This window comes from Pezoporus occidentalis, unplaced genomic scaffold (assembly GCF_034315485.1).
Source record: "Pezoporus occidentalis ecotype Australia unplaced genomic scaffold, CSIRO_AGI_Poc_V1 ctg8, whole genome shotgun sequence".
In the NCBI taxonomy this organism is placed as follows: domain Eukaryota; kingdom Metazoa; phylum Chordata; class Aves; order Psittaciformes; family Psittacidae; genus Pezoporus; species Pezoporus occidentalis.
The window spans coordinates 5,933,673-5,960,070 of NW_026916158.1; the positions used below are offsets into that span (position 1 = coordinate 5,933,673).

General features: G+C 38.3%; 1 protein-coding gene and 1 long non-coding RNA gene across 3 annotated transcripts in view; one reads left to right on the forward strand and one right to left on the reverse strand.

Moving 5' to 3' along the window:
• Nucleotides 1–15,922, reverse strand: part of KPNA4 (karyopherin subunit alpha 4) — a 28,924-nt gene extending 13,002 nt beyond the window's left edge. For both annotated transcript variants that reach the window (XM_062603202.1, XM_062603201.1), the window contains exons 1-8: nt 15,854–15,922; nt 7,339–7,383; nt 6,405–6,494; nt 6,284–6,313; nt 6,152–6,204; nt 3,640–3,735; nt 3,420–3,505; nt 107–193 (exon numbers count right to left, since the gene is read on the reverse strand). In XM_062603202.1, the coding sequence (XP_062459186.1) occupies nt 107–193; nt 3,420–3,505; nt 3,640–3,735; nt 6,152–6,204; nt 6,284–6,313; nt 6,405–6,494; nt 7,339–7,383; nt 15,854–15,922 (556 nt within the window). The remainder of the gene's footprint in view (nt 1–106; nt 194–3,419; nt 3,506–3,639; nt 3,736–6,151; nt 6,205–6,283; nt 6,314–6,404; nt 6,495–7,338; nt 7,384–15,853) is intronic.
• LOC134155737 (uncharacterized) overlaps nt 1–26,398 on the forward strand; it is a 58,859-nt gene that overhangs the window by 13,746 nt on the left and 18,715 nt on the right. The window lies entirely within an intron of this gene.

Genomic DNA, 26,398 nt, shown 5'->3' on the forward strand with positions numbered 1-26,398 from the left:
CTTTTTTCTCATAGTTGAGCATCTAAGCTCTAACACACAAAATCCTACCTAGTTTAGTCTTAGTTCACCAAAAGGAACTTTTTTTAGTGGGAGGAGTCACACAAACCTATGATATTTCCTAAAGCCCACACAGCTTGTTCACAAACATTTTGATGCGGTGAATGGAGCAGTCTCAGAAAAAGTGGCACAGCATCTGAAAGACACAAAACCAAACCCCATGCAATTGTTAAGAAATACACCTCTCTTAAAAGACAAAAGAGTTAACATAATTAGCTCTTCAAAGAAATATTTTCCTTCCTATTAAGTACCCAAGATTTCTCAGATGATACTGAAATAAACCACACAACAGTTCCTCTTTTAGTGCTGTCTTAGAGAGTCCACACTTCAAAATATTATGAAAGCATCTCTTAAAATAACCTGACATTTGTTTACAAGCCTCAAGTTTACTGAAGCTTGTCAGGACTCAAAATTTAGTTATATTTATTAATTACTGAATTCAGAAATTCCATGCTTCGTTATCGATCAGAAACAACTGCAAAGTAGTAACCATTTAAGACCAACCTCACCCATTCAAATTGATAGAGTCAGTAGGTCTACATCTACGTTATTGACTGGTAAGGCGTAAGAGGACAGGGGTTTAAATTTGTTTCAATATCTCCAGTTTACAGTACCTGATATCCCTACATCGCATGTTTACTAGGAGTAAAGTACATGCCAGTTGCTAGTCTCAGCATATGCAGAAACTGAACCACTGAGGGATCAGCTGTATACACTTGTCAGCACAGCGCTCCAGGCAGTGCCTCACCAATCAACATCACCTGCAGTTCTACCAAAAGGAAGCTTGGTTGATGGAGCACACACAAACAGACACATGATAAACTGCCTGAGAAGCAGTCCTACTGCCCACAAGAATGCACTAAGTGCCATGTCAGTGTGTGCTTCTCCCTAGTATTTCCAATTCTGCATTCACTATCTTTTGATAACCATTATGAAGGTATGTGTAAAGCAACAGCAGGTGTTCCCACGGATCTAGTCATCTTAGCCTCCTGAATGTCAATACAGATGCATTCCTCAATGTGAAGTTTACTTTTATATCACTGAGTTCTGACTCTACTCAATCAAAAATTTATTATCCAAGAGATTTCAAATACTTAGATATTTCAAATTAGTATTTCAAATTAGTAGTAGTTTCAAATACTACTATGTGACAAAAAAACCCACAAACCACCAAACATGGGACAACTGACTGAGCAGTACAAAAAGGATTCAAAATACAACACACAATTCTGCAGTTGTTACCAAGGCAGCTACTTTTCTACCCTATGCTGGTGTCAGACAGAACGCTCCCAATATCGAGAACTAAAGCTAACCAATGTTTCGAACATATTCTACATGCAACACATTTAGATAACTGATCCTTATTTTTTTCAGCCCCAGCACTAAGGTGCTTGCTTACATGACTTGGTAACAACAGCTTAGGCTGCAAGAAGCATTCCTTCACTTTGTATCACATATTTCAAGAGGCTGGTATTTTTAGTTAGTCTGCTGTAATCTCTTGTTATTTCTCTAGCAAAAATGATTTACATTGAGGATGAGTCTCTCTCTTCTACTGAAATATATCATCAAAAGAAATAAACCATACTTTCATGTTATAGCTATTAAATTAGCTAATACAGTGCATAAATGAAGACCTAGCTAAATCAGAGATCATCACCAAAATAAACCATTACTACATTTGGCACTCATCTTCAATCCATTTATAAAAGCTAGGCTTAAACAGAAAGTATTCTAGAGCAGAGGTGTGGAACAGATTATACATTTATTAGATTTCCAAAAGAAAACTTGGGATGCAACAGGGAAAGGAAGAGGAGGATGGGAAAAGGGAACATTAGAATTATTAGCAAAGATACATACTAAAACCAAAGCTATATCCAAGTTAACAGGTTCTTAACATTGAGAGGTTGCAAAACCGAAGAACAACTGATCTTACAACCAATGCAGTAATAAAACATATATTCCATTACAAAAAACAACAAACAACTCCTTTAACCTCAAGTCACCTGTCTTAAATTCTTTCACATCCATTGTAGAGAATTCAGCATTTTTTCCAGTTAAAGATTTTGAAACACACCTGGTCACTTAACATAGAAAATGGTACTAAAAACTTTCTTATGAAGACCTATCATTTCCTAAATATAAAGTTTGTGAGAAGCTTGTACCTGCTCAGCACTAACAACAACAACATTAACACATTATTTTTGATCACTGAAGTGTGGGGGTGGGAAAGTCTTGGAATATATGTAACAAGTACTGACATTCCAACACAAATACCAGCACACCTCTTAGAAACTGTACTTACTACATGGAATAAAAGTTCCAAGCAGTTCTAAAAAGAAATCAATATACGAATGTCGGGGGTGAGGGGGGGAACCATACAAAAAAGACCAAGCATAATTCCGTGTCTTTTAGTTGTTGAAAGCACAGTATGTTTAATGGTATTGGCAGCATGCACTGCAATACAACAGTAATTCTAACCATTAAAACTCTAAAGCTACTGGTATCTCATGTAATGTACACTTTGTGGATTCCCCCCCTTAAATTTCAGGCAAAAACTTGGTTTACTGTATTCTTGACTCTTCCATGGTCTCAGGAAGCTCTGCTGTTTTATTCATTCAATTCAGAAAGCCTGCAGACACTTCTACTTAGTTCAGCTTTACCTACAGAAGTACTACTTAGACTTAGGTCATGTTTAGATACAGAAGAAAATTTGCTTTGCTTGGCAAGTTGGATTTCAAGCCTAACAACCATTCCTTTCCATGCTTCATATTCCTCAATCTATGAAGGACAGCGTGTTTTCTTCAACTTGATACTGGATAAGGCCAGAGGGATATGGCACCCTCTGGCCTTGGTCCACATCTTTTCCTCCCTCTTCACAATAAGATAGGAAATCCCTCCATAGGAGGTTTTTTTTTGTTTGGTTGTTTCACGCTTTCTGTTGGGTTTGTTTTAAATTTGAAAACTGGAAACCAGCAGATATCAACTCTGCAAAAATAGTGTGAGTTTCCAGAATACATTACTCACCATTAGGAAACCCAACTGAATTTAAAATCTGAGAAAATGAAGAATAAAAGCAGGTGTGTGCTTCAACTGATGCTGACTGCCAGAGAAGAGGTAGAACATCTGGCAGGAGACTTCATGGGCAGGTCCTTCAGCAACTTGCCTGTGATTGACAACTCAGTTTCAGCCATCCTGGCTATCGCATGAAAGGACCAACCCTAACATGTGGATTGGTGAACATGCTTGAGATAGAGAGGAACGGGCATGTGGATGTGCTTTACAGTATCATTCAGATGATTTGTCTTATTTCTGTGGAAACTACAGTGGGTGCTTTATCAATGATCAAATACTGTTGGACTTACTAGATTGAACTACAGCCTGTGTTTGTTCAGAGGTTCCAGAGGCAATGTTTGTCAAAGCCCAGGCAGCTTCAAACTGTAAAGAAGGACTGCAAAGCAAGGGGGGGGGGGGGAAAGAATAAAAATTGTAACATGAGTTTTCAAACCAGATGCCAGAAGCACACTGCTAAATACCAAGAATTCTCGCAGTAATTAAATCATTTTAAGTTTTAGAAATACTCACTTGTCATCTCTTTCAAGACAATGAACTAAAATAGGTAATATTCCTGATTTTATTAGATCGTCAATTGGTGGATTGCGATCACTGGAAAGCAGCTTCCTGTTCAAGAGGAGAAAACACAAAACTTAAATAACACAATGAGAAATTGTGAAACGATCTCTGGAGGTTCAGGCCTAACTTGCACTCCAAGTGGAACTATTGCTGACACAAGATCAGGTCAGTAATGGCTTCCTGTAGAGTTTTGGAAATCTCTAAGCACAGAGATCCAACCACCTCTCCAGACAAAATGTTCCAGTGCTGCACTATATTCTGCGGGGGAAGTTTTTGCCCAGTGCGTGTCTCATACTCTTAAAGATGAAGAAGGATTTGTTTTCTCCACTTTAAGTGAAAACAGTTCATCTCCAAAACTTGAATTACTGAACTATCAAAAAACTGAAGCCATTACACTTATTGCCCGTTTTGGTTGCCATATTTTCTGACTGCTTTTGAAGATGTATTACCAGTCAGTAAAATAAAAATCACCAGAGTTATTATTCAGTTACACCCTCCTACAGCCTCCACCCAACAAGGGAGATAAACAGATCCTGGCTGCTTTGATGGGAAAGGCAGAAACTTGTTTCTTCTTTACTAAGGATATAATTTCAGAGAGCAAAGATTCATGAAGTACTACTGTAAAGAACAGAAGTGTACATATTTGTTTCAATTTTTAAACCCTCTAGCTTCACCTTCCTGCAGCAAAGGAGAAAGAAGAAAGCTTCTTGGAGAAGACAACTTCTGTTGCACAAAATTTTTACTAGCAATAGGAATAAAGATTGTATATAGTCATCTCTTCATACATCAGCTGATTCACAAACACATGAAAGGCATGACAGAACAACAGTAACTAGAAATCAGCTTTCCACTACTGCTTTATCCTGCAAGATCAGTGGTGTGTTAGAGGGGAAAGAGAATTTGAGATAAGAAAAGCCAGAGCAGCAAAACAAAATACCTTGCAAAACTAAGCAATCACAATAGGGAAGATCTGAACACAGATTATGTGAAAACTCTTGTAATAATCAGATGTGCATTTTCAACTTCTAAATAAGGTAAAGGAGATTCCTTTTATAAGTGAAGACAATTTACATCTACAAGCTTATAAAAATTAAGTGTACTTAGAGAGTCTTCACACTTTTGTCCAGTAACAAAATCATAGTTAAGTCTATTCACAAACAACTTACTCAAACAGGTAGAGAACTCTACTACCAGAATTAAATAAAATTTCAGGTTCGGGGAGATGGGTCGGGCAGTGGTGTTTAGTTTAGATTTTGCTTTTTCTTAAGCACTTCTAATCAGTTTTCTGTTGCTTGTATTCTAACTGTGTGTTTTAGGGGTTACTCAGGTAAGGTTTTCCTTTCCTGTTCCAGCTTCAGACCAAAGGATGGTACAGATTCAATCAAGACAGAGGAGCATCTGTTTTCAGCTCTAAAATATACTTTAATGCCTTTCCAACGATGTAAACTGCACTGTTTTAATTTTAAATTAGTTTTCAATTAAAAAAAACAACCCCAAACAACTAGTTACAATAGGAAGAAATCCACACAAACACTTCCACATTTCAAGTCAGGCTCAATTCAGCGTTCTTCAGTCTAATCTGGTTTAAAGCACCTGCAGTAAATAGGAAGTTCTACATGATACTACCCTGAGCTGATCAGCCTTTTTAGTGAAGGCAAGCTGCCCAATGGAAATGGACACAGAAACTGGTCTTTCCCCTACCAGTTTTAAACACATTAACTCTCAAAAGTCAAAGTAACTCCAAAGTCACCCAACTTCTCTACAATCTGGAAATCTTCCCTTGCACATGAATGAACCCTCTTGACCACAGATGGTAAACAAATGCAAAGTTGTAGCTTTCTGCTACAAAGCAGATTTCTACTACAACCACTAGTTCAGGAAACAGCAGTTAAATACTGGATTTATGCAAGCAAAGCTCTTAAAGAGTATTTTAAGACCACTTCCGGAACACATACAACTGCACAGAATTCCTCTTAAATCAAAAAGTGGTTTTAGAGGCCTGATCTACAATAAAACTAGAAAAAGGATTATGCCAATTCTTGTGTTTAAAGACCTTATAGTCCTCCTAATTGTTCTCTCAAGTAGAGTAAAATAGACAATCAAATACTTACTTCTCTCTACTTGAGAGAACTATCAAATACTTACATTATGGTAAAATCTTACCGCAATGAAAATCCTGATTACTTCAAAGACTTCAGAATTTGGATTTTTCTTGTAAAGTTCTATTTATCAAGTTAAAAAAAAACACAAACAAAACCAGAAAAAAAAAAACAAAACCCACAAAACAGACCCACAAAAAAAAAAAACAACACAAAACCCAAAAAACAAACAAACAAAAAAACAAACCCAAACCAACAAACAGTTAAGGACACGCTTGTTCTAGTTAAATTAGAACACATTTCTGAATTTAAGAGCATGAGAAAATAAGAATAAAACCAATGTATTTGGGAAAAAGTGTTCTTACCTTGCAGCCTGCACAGCACTCAACTGTATACCCTGGTTGTCACTCGAAGCATTCTAAAACGAGAGAATTTAGACTTTTCATATATTTGTCACCACAACACAAAAAAAATATTCAAACAAATTATTTTTTTACCTGTACTATTGCCTCCAAAGAAGTGTTTTGCTAGAAAACAGAGACAAAAGCAGTTAGAATTTTAAAATGCCTTTTAAGTACATAAAAAGAGGATATGCTTTAGAGTTTAATGAATTCTTACCACTCTAAAGTCACCATCGATATCAGAATCTTCACAAATATCTTCATGAGGAACATTTCTCTTCTTTAGAAGATGCTCATCTCTTTTGTTCTTAAAGAGAAAAAATACTTAATACCTTTAAAACTTTGATTAGGGGGTGTGGGGCATGTTAAGAAGGAAACAGAAGCTTCTGTTTTAAACAATAATCAAACATGCTTTCATTGGCACTGACAAAATTTCCAAAGGGATTTCAAAATTTCAAGAGGTAGGAAAGGACTGCACAGAGAAGCACATTTTGGATATCACTTCTTCCTAGAAAAATCCTTCACTCAACTTCATGTACAGCAGTAACTACTTTTGCTGGAAGTTTCACGTGCACACATCAGTCCACACTGACAAGGCAACTGTCAGGGGCCAGTTTTCTGTGCATCCCAGAAGTCGAACAAAACAAGTTATGATTACTTTTCTAGGTTTTCAACAATTCTAGGCAGTGTTCCCTTCACACATTCCCTCTTCCACTCCTACTTGTGTACTGAAATGTTTTGGGAAAGTAAACAGCTTTCTGTCTACAGATTAGTAAGCACACCCAGTTTTCAAAGGAAAAGACATAACCCTTTTCTTAAGCTTTTAGAATTAAAAGCTAGCTGGAGAATCAAGCATTATTCCCTTCAATAGATCACAATAAAATCCTGAAGTTCTAGAAGAAAAATTATGGAATTTCTAGTACAAGGTGTGGTAACATCAGAACTTCCTTCTAAACCAAGTACCTTTGCAGAATTAGTAAAGACAAATAGATAGTTTAACAATGGTATTAGTGGTGGACTCCTGAAAGAACACACAACAGTTGGGTTAGGGTTTGCTTTTTTTTTTAGCCTGTATCAAAACCTCTTGAATTCTACTGAAATGTGAACATAGCCAAATGCTTTTTGGCAAGACTAATGCCAAGTTATCTCACCTTTCTCAACTCCACAACAACTTCATTTCTTTGTCTTCTCATAGTCTGAAAAAGAATCAAAATGCATTATGTTCTGAGTCCAGACCAAGTAATTACAAAAGGTTTTGAACTTTAAACAATACTCATACACACAGGATTTGTCATTATGTAAGTAGAAATCCATCAGGAAATAGATATGTATTTTTTTCGTGGGTTTTGGTTTGTTTATTTGTTTATTTTTACTAGGAAATAACACCTCCTAGATCTTCATATTGAAGAAAAAAAGGGTATGCAGGATCAGGAATAAACAACCTGACAAGAAAACCCCCTGCACTGCAAGAGCAATTTTTATTTTCTCTACAGCTCTCATTGAGAGAATTCACTTAAAAAAAGTCAGTTGTAAAGATACTTAAACTGGTTTACTACTGCTTGTGTTACTGCTATGCAAAATGAAAATAGGAGGGAAAAAAGTGATTTTATTTTAGACTTTGAACTTTAGAGTGAATAACATTAAAAACAATTGCATTTTTATTGTGACTTAACAATTCACAAGCCTAGAGGAAGCTTGAAATACCAGAGTGTAAGGGACTGCATTAACAGAGAATACAAGGAAAGGGAACAGCTAAGAAACCTTCTGAACAGCAGTAAGAAACAGCTCTGAAAATAACAATTAAAAGCTAGACTTTCAGAAATGTAATTGTTTTGATGGAAAATAACGTTTATTTCATCAGAAAAATATCCCAGTTCTGAGCAAGGCAGTTTGCCTTCTCAAACAAAGAACTACAAGAAAAGGAACAGAGCAGGAAAGGATGCAGGTGGAAAAGAAATGATGGCTCCCCACTCCTCTGGGGTAGAATTTTCATCACTTGAGGACTAAAATGCAGTTCATCACAAAGAAAACAGGCACAGGAAGGAAAAAGCTCAAGAGCCCCACATCACAATAGCTTCCCATATTTAAAAGGCAAAGTATACAAGCACACCAATGCAGCTGAGGCACCTGGGATGACTAGATAAGAGTTATAATAAGCAAGTGCAAACTGTCCCACACTGAAAAGCACCAAATCAAGTTTCCAGGAAATATGTGCATCTTTAAAGAATGTTGATTCAATTGGCCAATCAAAATCAGAATTAATAGCCAAGTGTAAAGCAGCTTATATTCATGGCTTTTTCAGTTTTAAACCTAAAAAGTCAGTCATCTCTGCTACATGGCAAACAGCTGACACTGAACACTAGTTGTATGCTAGTAAGTTTTATTCCAGTGCTATGGAGTTACTCTCCACAGCTGGGTAAACTTCTGAAGTACTTCTTGAATTCTTCATATGACAGCAAGAATCTCAACGGTATAACCTCTAAAGAGGAAAAACTACACTTCACTAATAATCTTAACATTTTTCTAGTCCAATATGTATTCTCCTAATTAATCTAATACTGGTCTTATAAATACATAAATAACAGTTTAATGGTCTTTAACAGCTCCATCTCAAATTTCTGTATCAGCAAAAACCAGAAAAGTTTCTCCAGCAGTTATCTTCTTACACATGCATACATACAGTTACAGACTACTGGCATCATCACCTGGCAGCCCATGCTTCAGCTTTCCGTAGCGTACATCACTTCAACGCATCACAGGTTGCAAAAACAGGATGAGGGGTAGCAACCATGCAACAGGATAGCACAGTCTACGATTCAGCAGCAAAGACATATATTCCACCTGAGTAATGAATGGCAGCTTAAGAAGAGAGCTAAAGGCAAGCAGCACTCGGTAGCCATTCATCTGCTGCCTTCCTGGAGAAGTTGGTAAGCTAATGGATATCACCCACCACTTAGAGGCTTCGGAAAGATGTTGCAACTTTACAACTGACTTATCTACTGCAGGCTCTTGCTCTCAGCCTGTAATGTAGTGCTCAAGGTAGTTTCTCCAAAGTCTCCTACTCTGGCATATTCAAGAAGAAAATAAAAGATGAAAATCTCTGCTAATAAGAGTGCAGAATTGTACCAAGCCCTTGCTGATCTCACTTGACTGTTAATTAATGCCTTCCCAATCTAAAAGTGCTACCGCAACCTAACAAAATAAGCATACCCACTAAAAAGCTGTACTGCAAGAAGGATTCTTCTTGCCAGACTTGAATCTTGACATTACTGGTCACAGAAAACCTGTTGCTGACCAACATCCAATGTGCATTTCAAGGGAGTAGAAGACTGAATTACTAGGACACCACCTGTAAGACATTAAGCTGTAAGGATATGAAAAAGTAACAGTTGCACTTACTAGTGAGCCCAAAAGGAAATATATCCCAACTCAGGTGGTAACACACCTTCAGTACTAGTACACACATGTATGTATGTGATAGAGATACAGGGACAAGTGAGTGGACCCCAAAAAATACTCTAAAAAAAAAAAGCCTGGGACATGTCATTTAGAAGTTTCTTTACTTGAAAAATCATAAATGCAGTTAATCAGACTTTAAAAAAAATCCTGGAACTATCAATACTTTGCTGGAACAAGAAGAGTGTTCTCCCTCCAGACATAAGCTGACAGGCCTTTGGTTTTAATTCCTGCCTGCTTCTTAGGATGACCTGCATAACCTGGACTCACAAATGCCTTCACATGAAAGACAAGCAACTAGTGAAGTCACTCAAGAACAATTTACCAAAATAAGGCTCCAATAAAATAACTTTCTGTGTAAACAATAGTTTGTTGACAAACTAGTTATTACTGGTCAACTTGTCACTGCTCTTCCTCCTAGGAAGAAAAAACACACAACAAATACAAACTGAAGTTAGCTCATAGCATCATCACCTCAGCCTAGAAATGGAACAGATAGGTTGGTCAGCAGACTCATGATCAACTTGTGTGGCCTTCTGGAAAAAAGTTCAAAGGGCAGAAAGCCAGGTATAATGGTTCTTTGGCAAGTGGCACTGTCAAGCTAGATTCTCCCGTCTGTTCTGTTTAAAATCTGCCTTGATTGTAGGACTTCCCCAATTCAGTTCTCAGTCTGCACTAACACAACTGTAAGTAGGAAAGCAGTCTCAACTTAAAAGTTTAAGAAATAGGATTCAGAATGGTCCTTGTAAAGTGGTCCAATTTAAGCATACTCTTCAGTATGAATTCATGTGGCTTTTTCAGTCACTGGATCCTGTTCTTCATTTGCTCCATCAAAAAGCAAACAAAATCTATTTCTGTCAGCCTATGATTGCTACCCCTCCATCTTCCTTTTTTTAAATTATATTTAGATGAAGTTTTATCATAAGGGCTATTTTCTGACCATTAGTCATTACTGAGCCCTTCGGCTTATCGTTGAAATCTTGTGTTAGCTGATGCCTGCAGAATCCTGATACATTCTAGTGCTTTTCACAACAAGTCCAGAAAACAGCAAATGTTCCACACTCAGGAACAGCTCCGATCTATTAGCCCTTTCTAAGTATGTAAGCCTGGAGCTCATCTAATGTATCCTGACCCCTCTTCCGCTTCTTCATCTGAATCAATGCTTCTTGGAAACTTGTACCCTTTTGCTATTATAAAATATTTCACTCAAGTAGCTCTATTTATGCACCTACAACAGGCAGGTCTGACAGCATTCCAATAATGGTAGAACTTTACCTATTCCTCTCATTCTAGTCAACAGTTTCCAAAGGCACATTGTTTCTGTTGTGGAACTCCAAAGGCAACAGTTACTTTAAATCCTGAGCCATCTTTCATTCCTAGAAAGTCACAACAACACCCCAGCACTAGTCTGCTCTACTAATCAAAACACAAACAAAATAAAAGCAACAGAAAGGGAGCAGGATGTATGTGTGAGAAATATACCACTATTTATCTCCAAAACCTTCTGTGAACTGGATGGCATTTTCAGTTCATTTCCTTTTTAAACCACCACTTACTATGGCCCTGTGCACAAACTGCTTACTCACTAGAGTAGGCACTCAGAAAGCACCCAGTCTGTAGACCACAGGTGGAGAAGGCTAGTCATAACATCCAGTGCAGGAACCGCACCAATCACTAGGAAACTTTGTCTTGTCCTTTGCAAGTGTAAAAGGCACCAAACTACTAAACAAGGAAAGAACCCTTCAGATACATTCATGTTCATATTTGCATTTGCTAAAAATCCATAGTTTTCACATTTAATCAAGTGATTTACGCCCTCCTCTATCAACTGCTTCCCTCTTATACTAATCCTAGCTCATTTGTAACTTGAAGCAATTAAGTCTACTCTCAAGATCATTGATAAAAACGGCACAGCATTTTGAAGCCAACACAATCTCTACAAGACACCACTAGAAAACACATCTCAGCAACTATTCCCGCTTCAGAATTATAATGGGACTGTCCATCACACATAAATAAAAAATCAATATGACACTGCATATGCTGTCATTCTGTTTTTTCCTGGAGAAGTTGTGCATGCCAAATAAAATGCCTTACACAAACAAATAAGTACGATTTTTAAATTATAAAATATATGAGATTCACCACAGATTTACAAGTCAGCTTAAAGGAACCTATTTTTATCTAACTCAGTGAGTGAAATTCCTGCTTCCCTTCAGTTCCTCCACATTTGGATCTTAAGTAAACTATTGTGTGGAATACAGAAAAGGCTGAAAAGCCTTAACTACCTGCAATATCCAGTATATCTTGTAACATCAGCTTTCCTTCAACCCCCTGAAGCTTCCTTGTTGTTCTCAAATGTAGTTAATACTACAAGTCCAGTGAACCCTACTGGCAACTCTTAAAAATCTTGACATTGCTGATCATGAAATATCCAGATTCAATGGCTGCTCCAGAATTAGTTTTCAAGTACCCTGCATTACAATATTATTGTCATTTGACATCATGTGTCTCTCAATTACAGAGCAGAAATACTTATCTGACACTTCTCCTGTGCTGGCACTCTTAAAGCAATTCTTAATCTCTCACCCAGCAACACAGTCAAGTCAGGGAAGAAGAGGCCAGCAGAAAAGCATTAGATTGTTCCAGCAGTTGCACAAAAATAATATAAATGAAATACTGTTTTGTTTGTTTTAAAATGAAACCAAAGAGCCTAAACATCAGTCAAATTTGAATGCTGCAGCAGGTGAGATGTTGATCACCTGGTAAGACAAAAAGAAGCGAACAAAAAACCCAACCCAACCCCTCTTTGAAGTTTAAGAACTCCCCAGAAGCTCAAGACCCCTAACATGCAGTAGCAAACAGCAATTACTCAAACTGTTCATAATGTTAGGTCTGTTGCAGACTCAATGAACAATTTGCACTTATGCTGGCCTTTGTATAGTAAAGATTGAGTATCTGATTCCAAGGTCTGTGGTACTACAATTAAAAGTGAAGATGGGAAAGAAAACTGGATATCATCACAACTATACTCACAGTAAACAGAAAACACAGCTTATCCTTTCTTATTCAAGGAAAGTCTAAGTAAAATCTATTCCTTATTGAAAACGCATGAGGAGAACAGTTACCTTAACTAGCTTTGCTAGTAGATAGGCATTTGCATAATTCTGTGTAGGAGTCCAGATAAGCACTTAAGTGAGATTCTGGATGCAAAAAACCAACCAACCAACCAAAAAAAACCCCAAACCAAACCAAACCACAACACCAACCAAAACCACCCAAGTGACCTCTTCTGCAAGGCTAGCTCCTATTTGTGCTGTTACAACACTCTTCTCCCTCCACAGCTTTAACTCTTAAATCTAAGACCTTACAGAATGCTGTTAAGACAATCCACTACAGAGATACAAACTCAGTATTAGCTGCAAATTACTGCTCTCTCAGTACAAACTCTTTCAGTATTAAAAAGCTTATTACACTATTTCTTTGAGCAGTGCTACAAAGAAAAAAAAAAAAGAAGGAAGTACTTTATCTTTGTGGTCACAATGAATCCCTCGATTCCCAAAGCCACCACCAATCTGTCATCTTAGAACAACCTAGCAGCAACTGTTTACAACATAACATGCCCACACATGCATGTTTACCCAATAACCCAAGCAGATGAGGGAATTTTGCTAAACATCTTACGTAAAACAGGTGTGTGTGGTTTGGTTCCCCCCACCACCAACCCTTTTTCAAGACCCAAATTTCTATTTTCAGGAGCACATTGATATGGTCTGGAAAATGGAAGTTCAATTTTAAGTTAAGTATCCAAAAGGCTAAATGCACACTTAACACATATACAACAATACGCTGTGAAGATACGGAGACAAGTACATGTGACAGCAACTGGCAGCAACATAACCGTCAATGACTGATTTAGACAACATGGAATTGTAAGTTACCATTTAAAAAAAAAAAAAAAAATCTTATTTGTGACATGACAACCCTTCACAGCCTCTGGAATATCTGTATTTGGGATTCACCAAAACTGCAGTGATAGTTATATTCATCTGCTCATGGCAAATGAAGGTAAACTGTCATGGAAAATAAAAACTATCACAGGTTTGTAAAAGAAACCAATGGCTAAATGCGTAATTTCAGCAGAGATAAAAAGGAGGAGATGTGAAGGAGAGGGGAGGAGGGAAAGAGATAAAGACCAAATGTTGGCTTCCTATGTGAAGTAAATAGGCATCTTTCTGGGCACAGAAACACAGGTGGTGTGAACTAACTGAATACTCATTAGCAACTGTTGCTACCATAGGATACTTGACTGTAAGTGGACATTACCAACATCCCCCACACTAACAAAAAATGTGATGTGTAAGCAGTTAATAAGCAAGAATGAGAGCCATAAGCCTGAGCTATTGTATGAAAAACAGCCATCCACGGTGGTTATTTTAGGTACCAAGCATATGTTCCAGGATTTGCTGGATAGATGTCAGCATCTAAAATTTAACATGGCCTAGCAGTGGGTTTTTTTCACTCTGTAGAAGGCCATTTCAGCACATCAGCAAACTAAAAAAAATACTGCAGAGATAACCTGCTTCCTGATACACATGCACGTGTTCTTTTTGCTTGCACGTGCCCACACTGCACTTTCTCTGCTTCAGCTGACTTACCTTAAAACTCAGTACATAGGTACCAAAGGAGAGAACTCAGATGAATTCCAACCTGTATTTTCCTGTTATTTTAATTTTTTACTATAATAGTATACACTTTACTGCACCTTCCTAAAAATCTTTCTTGTACAGTTGTCCATTCAATGATAATGTAACAATTTAGATAAAACCAAATTAATATCTGAGACAAGTAGTTACAACAAAACTAACCACCCTACTAGCAAACAGAGCAATCGTTGCACTGATTATTCCCACTTTCAACATTTTTGCCATCATCAAACTTTGGACATAACCGAATAGTAAACTCTTTTATTAATATACTTGGACAAGTTAAAAATCCAGGTGTTACTAGCTTCTGAATTACCCAAATGGGAAACTTAACAGATGTTTTATAAATAACAGCAATGTAAATGCATCTTTTACTTTTGAGAAGGAAATACTGCAAAAATTTTGTCTTCTTATGAAAGATTAGAATATTATGCTAATTATAGGGACCGATCTTGAGAATAATGAAAAACGGTATGAGAATGCCAAAGCCTATTTCTTGATCAGAACCCTATACTGACAATAGTGAGACACACACATTTCCCAAATCAGCACTCCCAACCAAGCATTTACAGGTGAGGACTAACATCTTATTTTTAAAACTGAGTATTTACTAAGGAAACCCAAAGTTAACTATCTCTTCTGCTGCACTGGGGAAGCATCTTCACATCTCAAAGAATGTGTGTAGCAATCCAGCCACTAAAAAGTTTAGAGGCTTTATGATATAAGCCAAACTGTTTCCACGCTCAACTAACTGAGCAGTAAAATAGTAATATTAGCCCTATATTAAAAGAAAATGCTTTATTTTATATATAGCAAAATCTTCAGTGCGCTTTTATTAATAAAAATCTTCACTATAAAGAATAGGCAATAATTAATTCGTTTATTCACTGGAGTACCTTACAAAGACACACAGCAGAATACCCAACTGGGCCCTAATCCCTGACTCAGTCTTTCAGGGGCCACTCAGCGCAAAGGGCGATTATTAAGAGCTCGCAAGAAATTAAGGCAGAGCCATGCGAAACCACGACTGCTGTGCTGGACGGCACAACACCGAGGCAACACCTCTCTCTACCAAGAGTGCCGAGGCCGAGCTACGCTAAACGAGAGCCTTGAATACGAGGCCGGTACCTGCCCGCGCCGCGGGGACCAACCGCTCATATTAGCCGCCCCCCGCCCATCCCTGGACGGCGAGGCCCGCGGACGCCCCGGGCGGCGCGGGCAGAGTAGGCAGCGGCAGCCGTTGCCCCTTCAGCCGCGGCTCTCCCGCCTCCGCGCGGCGCCCAACAGCCCGGCCGCGCCCGGCCCTACAGCGCGGCCTTCCCTTCTTCTGTCTCCTTTCCCTCCCCGGGCACCGGCGCTCCTGCCTCCCTGCGGGGCGGGCAGCACAGGCCGCGGCCCCGCCGCGGGCCCCTCGCCGGCGGATTAAGAAAGACGCCACACGGCGGCGGCCCCCTCTCGCCGCCATGGCCGGCCGGCCCCTCCCGCGAGGCGCCGCAGCGGTTACCTCCAGGTCGCGGCCTTTGTTCTTGAAGTTCTTCAGCCGCTGGTTGTCCAGTTTCTCGTTGTCGGCCATGGCGGGCCGCCATCTTGCGTGCCGGGGTTTCCCGGGTCAGGAGGAGTAGGGGCCGGGCTCTCACCGCCGCGCAGCGCCCGCTGCATCTTCAGGCGAAGGTCAAGTGCGGCTTATCCTTCTCCGCGCTCCACTTTGCGTTCGCCCCCCGCAGGGGACCGGAAACACCGCCTCGCAGTGTCCTGCTATAAAGACGGTTTTAAAAAAAATGAATAAAAGAAGGGTCTTTTAAAATAAAATTGTGCCGCTTGGCTGCCGCAGGACGGCAAGGAAGGGTGTACCAGGCTCCCCGAGGCCCCTGAGGGGAGATGAGACTCGGTGTCACGCTTGTGAAGTTTCAGAAAAGTACTTGGTGAAGGCTGAGCACAAGGAGCTGCTGCAGCCAGCACGTTTGGTACGGTCCGGATTTTAATCCAAACGACTTCACCAGACTTTGGCCCTAAATACAACTCACTGTGGAAAGTAAATGGAGCAGGGCACAGGATACAGCAGCAGGTATTCTGACAGCCTCGTTGGAGGCATGAGCAAGCTCTCCTCAAGGGATAACATTCTCTTATGCAGGTGTGTTTTCAGGACTCTGCTTTATTGGGCAATATTCTCATCCATTCTGTACAGCAAATGTGGACCCAGTTCACAAGCAAGACTTAGTAGGAATATTTCTGGTAGGGATGATCAGCATTAGGAGCAAAACTACTTTTCAGTAAGATCAGATTCTCTGGATATTTCTAGGTTCTTAACGTGATGAAAAGAAGTCATGTTGGCTTATTTGGGTCCAAAATAGGTTGCTGTCATCTTTTGGACTCTACTATCTCAGAAGTTTTTACAGGCCGACGTCTTACCAGTTTGTTGATGACAGGGTTAGTGGCAGTGGATTTTGGTCAATAGTAAATGCTGTAACTCATTGTCAGGTGAGGGTGGTGGACACTGTTTCCAAACTAATTATGAGCTTTCACCAGCTAAGCTTGTCCCCTTTGAGTATAGTCATCAGGGTTACATACGTTTGTAAACTCCCTTCTAGGACTTAAAACTTCCTTCCAGGTGCTTTATAGCAAGCAGCATTACCTCTGTGTTACGCAAACTGTGGTGAGCTGCACAAACGCATTCCTGAGTTTGTATTGAGCATAGCAGCAAAGGGATCGATGCCATGAAAATTCCATGGATGTGCTTTGTTTGAACATAACCCAAGATATTTTGTTTACATCAAATACAGAGTCTATCAGAGTATGTCCCTGTCTTTATTCAGGCAAATCCTATCTATAAAAAATTACTTATTGGTAACTCACATTCGATAAACGCCTGTTGACAGTGACTGCTCAGAAATACCAAGACATCTCCCACTCTATAGCTTTTCTGTGCTGCAGGTCATTCGACTACAGAAAGTTTCTGGAAAGGTAGAGAGATCACAGGGAAACAGTGGTTTTTTGCAAAATATCCAGTGGTTTTTATTCTCAAAAGCTGACTTGGTAATGCCTGTGGCATTTGGGACTCAACTTTTTAACTTGTGAGGAAAAGATGCTCAGAGTAATACCTGTTCCTTCCAGTCATCCACAGTATTAGAAATGTTAGGATATTAGAAAAAATACTTGAAATTAGAATATTAGAAAAAAAAAATCTGCTATCCAAACTATTTAGGCTAACCTGGTTAATTTTTATGGACATGAGGTAAAGAGTATTGAAAGAAATAGATACACTTACAGAGCAGAGGGGATGGTAAATTTTTTCCTACTTTTATGACTTGATCCAGAAAAAAGTATGATGTGCTTAAGTAGAAGCACTGACTGGAATGTAGACTGCCCTGATCCTGCATATAGCTTGTACTCACTCTGAATGATTGGAAAATTAAGGCAGGGGTTGTGGGGATTCTTGTGTTAAGTCCTATGCTATAGAACTCTTACTTCACCAGCTGCCTTAAGATTTTCCATGATACTTGTACAAAGTCAATACATAAAGTGATACAGATTCAAAGTTGCGATGAGAGATGCAGTCTCCCAAGTGTGTAAACTGACTTATGAATATCAGAGAAGAGAACTTGACTTCGTTATTTCTGGAAACATGAAGATTATGATATTTGAGACTACAAGCGACTGTGTGTTTTACCTACAGGACATTTATGGGAGGTTGAGACGCCATTCTAGGTAGAAAGAATCAAGACTGAAAGTGTCAGAAATTGGAGTCAGAGTCACCACAGCCACATCTGTTGCATAAATGTAGTAGTAATATCTCAGCAATATGAGGAGTGTAAATTAGTCAGGGTTAGTTAATGCTGATGGTCTTCCATATAGGCATAGCTACTTGGCTACCAATCAGTAAACCATTTTGTCCAAAGCTGTTGTAGGTACAGAAACCCTATCACTTTGCACTCTGGATATACAAAAAGCCATTCTCTTGACATGGCTATTTACATTTTAAAAAACAATGCAGTTTGCCCATTTAGCAATGTTTTAGAAAACTGCACAGAGAAAAAGAAAAAAGAGCATCTCTTTAGCCAGTGCTATTGCTCATTGGTATTTTGGTTGGTATCACAGCACAGCTGCCTTAAGAAAACAAGATACTATACAGGAACAGCTATTGCAATATCAAAACCTCACTGTTTCAACATAAATGTATGCTGTCATTTCAGAAGGAAGCCTTTAGTAAAGAAATAAGAAAAATATTAAAATACCTAAAAAGTATGAGAAAGAAGAAATTCTATTGGCATTTTCAATTTTAAATCAGTTCAATAGAACTGACAGGTAGTTTCTGATTACTCTTAGCTTCTGCACTTATGATTTAAGAAAATGATCTGCACGTAAAATATTTTGCATCGTCAAACCAGCAATGTTTTATATTTGCCATGGCTTTTGTGGTGTTATTTTATAACCCTTTATTTACACATGAATGGTTTGAATTAACTGAAGTAAACCAAACTACTTCTGATTTTATTTGCAAGAGTATTTTCACGGTGCTTCCTTTTATGATTGCAGATTGTGTTGAATGTTTCACAAAGACATGCAAACTCCTGCATATGTTTTATTCTCTGTCATCTTTGGAATTGCCCTAGCTGAACATACCCACTGTAATCATATAGTTGGTACAATGTATAATATTACACTGGCAACCATGATCTGACACTTTTTGCTGAATCACAGCTTTTTACAGAATAAGGGTATGAAATCCAGAAAGGATACCTAAAACTAACAAAAGTTAACGAATAACTGTAACAAAAGATGTGAAAATTCAGGATGCAGCACTATGATTCTGTTATTCTGACTGGTTCATCTAGTTGTACATTTGAAGTTCAGCTCCTCCTGAGGAAATTGTACACCCACTGGAGGAAATACAAGAATTTTAACAAGTAAAATTGCTCTACAGTTTTATCCAAAAATATACATAAAAGTATTGTGGAGTTACATAATGGCATAAGTCCTTATTCTTAAAATTAAAAGGTAATTTACAGATCAATAATTTGCCAGTTAGTTGTAGTGTCACTTCCTTTAAGGAATAATTTTAGTGGCCCTGAGAAACATTTTTGCAGAATGAGTTTTAAAATTCTGTGGCCCCAAAAAGGTTTCTTTGTGAATCAGTCCCATAAAGCACAACTGAGGCTCTGTCTCAGCAGAACATGGTTATTAATAATGAAATCAGACTAGTACATTGGTTCCAGAGCATTACATTCCTGACCATGTCTTGAGGATATAACTAGTCAGGCTATGAAGGTAAAAAATATTTGGTGTATAAGACCCGAGCCAGAAGCTTATGAAAAGAAAGCAAAACCCTTTTCCTCCATCACTGCTCCTTTCATAGTACCTTTTCTATGTCTTTGCTAACCCACATGCTCATCCCAGCTTAGCACTGACTGATTAGCATGTGGTTTGGGAAAGATGGAATCAGAAAGCCAGCATATTCTCTAGCAACCAGAACTGACTCAATGCCCTAACTAGTGACAATGACCTTTTAATGAAGTCATCTCTCTGTTGACCTTCCCCCTGTGTTCTTGGAAAAAGACTGACAGAGAGAAGGGGCTGAGCAATAATAATGTTATTTTATGAGTAACTATTTGAAAATAATTGAGAGAGTTACCTTGGAGAATCACACTGCCACATCTAATATACCACTCTGTGGCATAATTTTCTTACTAAGCACCTTCATATGAAATGTAAGAACATGCTTTGCGTATACTAAATTACATGTGTTCAGAGGAAGACTATCCTTCAGTAGTCTTTGGTCTGTATCTATGATCTGGTATCGTCTGAGGAGTAATTTATAGCATGATGTCAGTGTAGACATAATCAGAGATTAATCAAGTGCAATTTGTTTAACTGTAGTCTAATCTGTTTAGCTCTCAGAGGAACGATTACCATGTTATTTTTGTATTGGGTTGATTTTACCTCAGATCTGCAGTGAAAATCTACGAACACTTGGAAGACCAATTTTGAAGACTAGGCCTGTGACTCCTTGAATTCTTGATTTTGTGGCATGGGACTGTCTCTAAAAAAAAAAAAACAAAAACAACTGGTTATTTAGATTCTAAGTTGCTCCTAGAAGGATATGTTTTGGCTAAATGTACATGCCTCTAAACATAAGTTGTGCATGTAATACAAATTGTGGTATGGTAATGTTCAAACTTCATGTGATATTACAGTACAAAGCTCTGTATTTTTATATATTTTTGCATATTTCTCAGGTTGGAAAACAATGGTAATGCAAACATAAAGATGTGAATTAGGTTCTGCTCACTTTCCAATCCTTCAGGCAATAACAGGAAAGATACTGAGAGCTGTCTTAGCCCCTCATTAAGGAATGGTTGTAAAGTGCTCCTGGAATCTGAACATGAAGTTAGAGTAGCTTGTGGTGGTTATAATTTGGTGGGATTTGAGCCGTCTGATAATGTGCAGGTGCTAGAAAAGAGATACCATTTGGCAAGGAGGAATTCTTCTCGACAATACAAGTTTCCAGTTGATGCAAGGAACCAGTTTCGTCCCTTTTCAAAGTTTCCAACACAGAGGATGTGCTGCATGATCATTGTGCTCAGTCACATGAAAATTCTGGCTTGCCAAGCAGCTACATCTTTGGGAGACCATTATGATTTAAAGGTTCATTTGGATCTCTCAAGAAGAAAAAAAAAAGAAAAAAAGGAAAAAAAAAGATGGAGAGAAGGAAAAAAAAACCAAAACAACAAAACAAACAAAAAAAATCAAAGAAAAAAGGCAGAATATGTATATTTGAAATGGCTTTTAGCCACTGTTCTCCCTTCCATATACGTAGCTCATACATGTAGCTTCCATACATGCAGCTCAGTTGATTTGTGTTACAAATAGTTTACATTCATAAAACGGTAACATGTTTATAATTTATGAACTTTACACTTCATGCAATTAGAAAATGTGTAAGTATCAAAAGATCTTGAAAATCTCCAGTAATAATGTAGATTGATCTGAAATCTTTTACTAACATATTTTGCCCTAAACATACATTTAGGTACAATGAGTTACCTCAAATGGCTTTTCATGGCAAGTAAAGCTATGTCCCTAGTGTAAGAAACGGAGTATTATGTACAGCTGCAAAGATTTGTGTTGCCCATAGAAAAATTATTATTAATCCTGGGGTTTATAAAAATGGAATAGGTAGTATTAACAAAAAAAAATAAATAAAAAATGTAGACCACTGGACTGCTGGTAGGATATTTATTATAATTTTTTTATCTGCTATACAAAACACAGCTATTTGTCTTCACTTTATGCAGAGTGTCTCCAAGTCTGGAATCCAGCTGTTACTTGCTGGACATTGAAACCACCATATCAAAATGGGGTCAGATGTGATTATTGCACTGGGTGAAAAAGACATAAAAAACTGCCACATAAAAATAGTAAATGCACAAAATTGAGCTTCACAGCACAGGGAGTTTAATTTAAAAGGAACATTATTACAAAAAAGTAACCAAGATGAACAGGACCAATCCAAGTAAAGCACTATGGTTTTCTTGGGCTCCATTAAACTTGAGGGGTTTTGTGCTCTTTTGCACTTTTCCCCAAAGAACTCTTCCATAGCTCCTGAGCATGAAAACCCTTTTCTAGACAGAGCTAGAGGTGCTGACAGAGTTTTTCTGCTGAAGGAGCAGGCAGGTGGAGGCCTAATAATCCCAGAGGAAAATCAGCACAGAACCCTCCACATAAGCTAGTGCAGCCCCCACACCGAGCAGCCACAGGTCATGAGCAGCAGATACCAGACTTTCATTTCAGACTTCCCCCACTGAAGTAACAACCACAGCCTGCTTTTGGGGAGATGAAGACATATTTTTGCAAAAGATGCAAAAGACACAAAAGACAGCATATTTTGTAAGGTTAAATCTAGGAGGAGGTTTGGTTTCTATTCTCTGAGTACTATTTTTTGCACTTAGTCTTCTCTTGTATCAGTGTGCTAGACTATTTTTTCCAGATGTGCCATTAAGCAGCTACTATCTCTAGGATGTCACCTTTTAGCACAGTGTATGATTTTACCTGACCCTCCTTATTCTCTTCTGCTGTTTTCTTCTTTTACCCATTTGAACTGCTTGAGCCAGACTGTAATTTTTTCTCTCTCAGAAAATGTTCACACAAAGTCAGAATTCCTTCCTGAGCAATTGCTTTATTAGCCAGTTCTTAATTAGTTGTTCAATACGCTTTGCCCCAGTTGTATGCCATTTTGTAATAACAGGCTGTAAACTGAGTATCTGCAGCACCCACAATAAATCCTGCCCTCACTACTGACATTTCCTTTGGTCTTGCTGTTACGTAGAGGCATGTGAAAACAGCAGCATGATAGACCATGCATTGACAATACATCTGACATGGATGCATGCCATCCCTTTAGAGCTGTAAAGACATACTAATACTGCTATCTTCTTGGATAAATTATTAGCTCTTAACTTACAGTAGCCTTCTTCCCTGCTTCCCTCCTCACATGGGAACCCCCCCCCCCCAAAAAAAAAAACAACAAAAAAAACCCACCTACAATCATTTCAGCCATTTTTTCAACTTGTTTTTCAATTATTACCCTACCCTACTGGTTTAAAGTTGCTTTGTGATGGATGTTGGCTGAAGTCCTTTGGATGGCAGTAGGAAAAAGAAGATTTTAAGCATAAATACTTGAACAGCTCTCCTATCTTTTGGCTACACTCACTCTTATTTGAGGGTATTCTTTTGTGCAACGGGACTCTTCTATTGTATTCAACAGCTGTAGAGTTCTTGTGCATGTGTCCCCTTTATTTTGCTGTGTCCATTTAGAACCACTGGTTACACTGTATTTCAGCTTTTTCATATTTAGGATAAAAACCATGTATTTATACTTAGGAAAAAATACTCTTTAGTTGGAGTGGTACTTAAAAACTCACAGCTTCTCAGAGTAATGAACTACAGAGAATTGAAAATCAGCCTAAAATATCCTAAGAAGTCGAAAATGTAGTAGCATTAATGCCTTTCCATTTATACCACTTAAATCATGTTGTACAAGACACTAAAATTACTGGAAGATGTTCTTGATCCTGGTGTCAATGCTGGCCCGTATCAGATGTTAACGAAGCCACAGGCCTGTTGATGTCACTGGGCCAATTTAGTTTCTGTGCTCTCACTCATTTAGCACTTTCTCTTGCCAGCCTTGTGTTCCCGTGCTTACTTAGAGCCTCAGTATTATAGATGCCTTGAAGATGTCTTCTCACAGGGCCTGTTTCAATCAGAAACATATAATGAGCATTTTATGAGCTGTAGATATTTTTCTTTTTTTTTTTTTTTTTGATGATACCATGGAATTAGTTGTAAGATAAGGCACAATATTCTGTTTCTTCAGAGAGTCTGCAAAACACATCCCCAGACGGTGCAAATTAAAGGTAGTTCCTCTGGCATCAGTGGCTGTTTTCTGATCCACATCAGTTGAACATCTGCTGCTGTGATTAGAAAATACACCAAGGGCTCCTACATGACTGCAAACACTAAGCAGGAGGCAACCTGTTAAAATTTATGATCGGAGTTTCAAAGCCATCTCTGAAATAATTCATTGAGCCTACTTCTGATCTCAGTTATTCTAATGCAACTTTTTAATATAAGCTTTGGTTTTGGGATTGCTTCCAATTTACATTGGTGATTTTTTTCTAGAGTTCAGCCTATGTACACTTGGTTTTTAATGCACTAGATCAGACTTTTTGCAGATAAATTAAATGACCATTGCCAAAAATGTCTCTTGAGCACAAAATCTGTTAGCTGCAAAAGGCCCTAGAAGAACAGGAATCAGTCAGGAATCAGACTGTGGAGCTGCACTTTCCTGCCTTTGTCCTACATGCCCTACCTTTCAAACAGAACAATTTCCTAATAAAGGCAAGGGAAGAAAATTTCATTTGAGATAAAAAGTGAGAAAATGTGAGTGAAATAAGCTATTTCAGCATACCCTGAAAGATTCAGGGATATACTGCTCCCATGTTAAAAAAAAAAAAAAAAAAAAAAAAAGAAAAAAAAAAGAAGAATTTCATCTTAAGAAGTCCCGAGAACAAACTCATTCTCTGGTGGCACTGCTGGGGGTAACAAAGTGACTGAAAACTTTGCTATTGCAGCTGCTTGTTTTGGGTGAATTCCATAATGTTTCTGGAAGAAAAGAGAAAGGAAAGGCCTCCTGACAGGCCTGCAGGCCTGGGAACTCCAGTATTCTGTTCCACTTGTCTGTCTTCAGAAAGCAGTCACTTGCCCTTATACCCTTAGTTACTCAAGTTTCAAATGGAAGGATGATCCACAGAGCTGTATTTATAAAATTCAATGCTAATAGGAAGTGTTAGGTAATATGACTTTCACATTGTACACAGAAAGGATAGAGAAGCTAGAGACATTTATGGGAGCATCTAAAATTTAAGATAACTTATTTCTGGCTGTTAACATTGCCAGTGAGCAGAATTTAGCATATAAACCAGCATCAAATCCAAGATGCCTCTTTTACGCAATAAAAATGTAAATGTCCAGATGCAGATTGCTATTGTCAATGTTGTGTTTCGGGCTGATTTTGCAAGGAAACTAGAATGCATAACTGAATAAGGAATTTCAAAAGCCTGAAGGATTGGTATTGAGTAGAGATGTGAAAATACCCTCAGTATGCATATCTCTGTTACACTAATGAAGAAATTGAGTACTTCTGAGCAGCAGTACTAATGAGGCTCATTCTCATAAGGATTTCTGACTGAGCTCTCCTTGATTTTCTAATGCCTGATAATGAGCAATATTTCTATTTTGGCTTTTCTTTTGAGGGGGGATAATGGCCAGATAATTTTCCTGAAATATATAGTGTTCTAGGAACTCCACGCCTCTGTCAGATTGCCTAGATCAACCTTTTCTTTTAACGTTCATTACTATTTTTATATTAAAGTCTCCTTTCAGTCATGAACCGGTATTCAAGCCTCTTATAAATTACTACCAACTTAATATAAAAAATAACCCAAACATTAATGGCAATTCCAGTTTAAGAACACATCATTATAAACTATGGAGTAAGGTTATCCTTTCTCCATCTTGATTGTCTGAGTTTTTGAGACAGATATGATGGTATTTTGAAGTGTTCCTGCAGGAGAATAGTGCTGCAGACATGGAGAAGGAGCGGTGAGACCATTGAGGGGTGAAGCCAGACTGGGAGGACAGCAGTTTGGTTATTCTGGATACTGTAAGAACGAACAGAGTTTATTTTGCTGTATAATACATTTGGGTAGACTATGAATAACACTCATCCACAATCTAGGAAGTGGAAAACTAATGTAAAGCTGGCTTGCATGCCTATCTGTAGCACACATGTTGAGACAGATTTATGCACCTAACGATTTATTCTTGAGACATAGCTGATAGTGTACATTTCACGCTGATGGCAAAACCAGCTTTTTGGTAAAAATGAAAAAGCAAAGTACAGAAAGAAAGAGAAAAAATGGAAAGGGAAGAGGCAAGTGGGTCCTCGGCTAAGTTGCCTCCCTAGGTTCCTCTCCACAGTAACAAGCTAGTTTTCCTTGGGATCCACTTGACCCACAGCTTACAATGCTGTTGGTGCTGACTAGAGCACACTTTGGTCAGGAGCATGTGTTGCATGCTAACAGTTTGTTAAGCTTTAGACATCTATATTAGCAGGTTATGCCCATTACATGTGGAAATGACTGTTGTCTGCTTGTTTGGACAATTGAACATCACTCACTGTTAAGAAATTTGTGTTCCACAAAATGCTGTACTTTTGAAACATCTTAATGTGGAACGAAAACAAATGCAGGTTTTACCTAAGAACAGAAATTTTAATTTAACAAATTGTTACAATCAGTTAGGTTTGTAAATACTTAGTATCTGAAAAATAAGTCCCATCAATGTTGTAATTACACCAGCCAGTTTTGTTTAAAAAGTGAGGTACAAAATTTTTAGCTGTGTGGTTTAAATCTCTGGAACAGAGAGTTCTCAAGCTCATGTTGTCACCATCTGACTTCACAACCAAGTAGTTTGTTTTATTAACTGTAGTAAG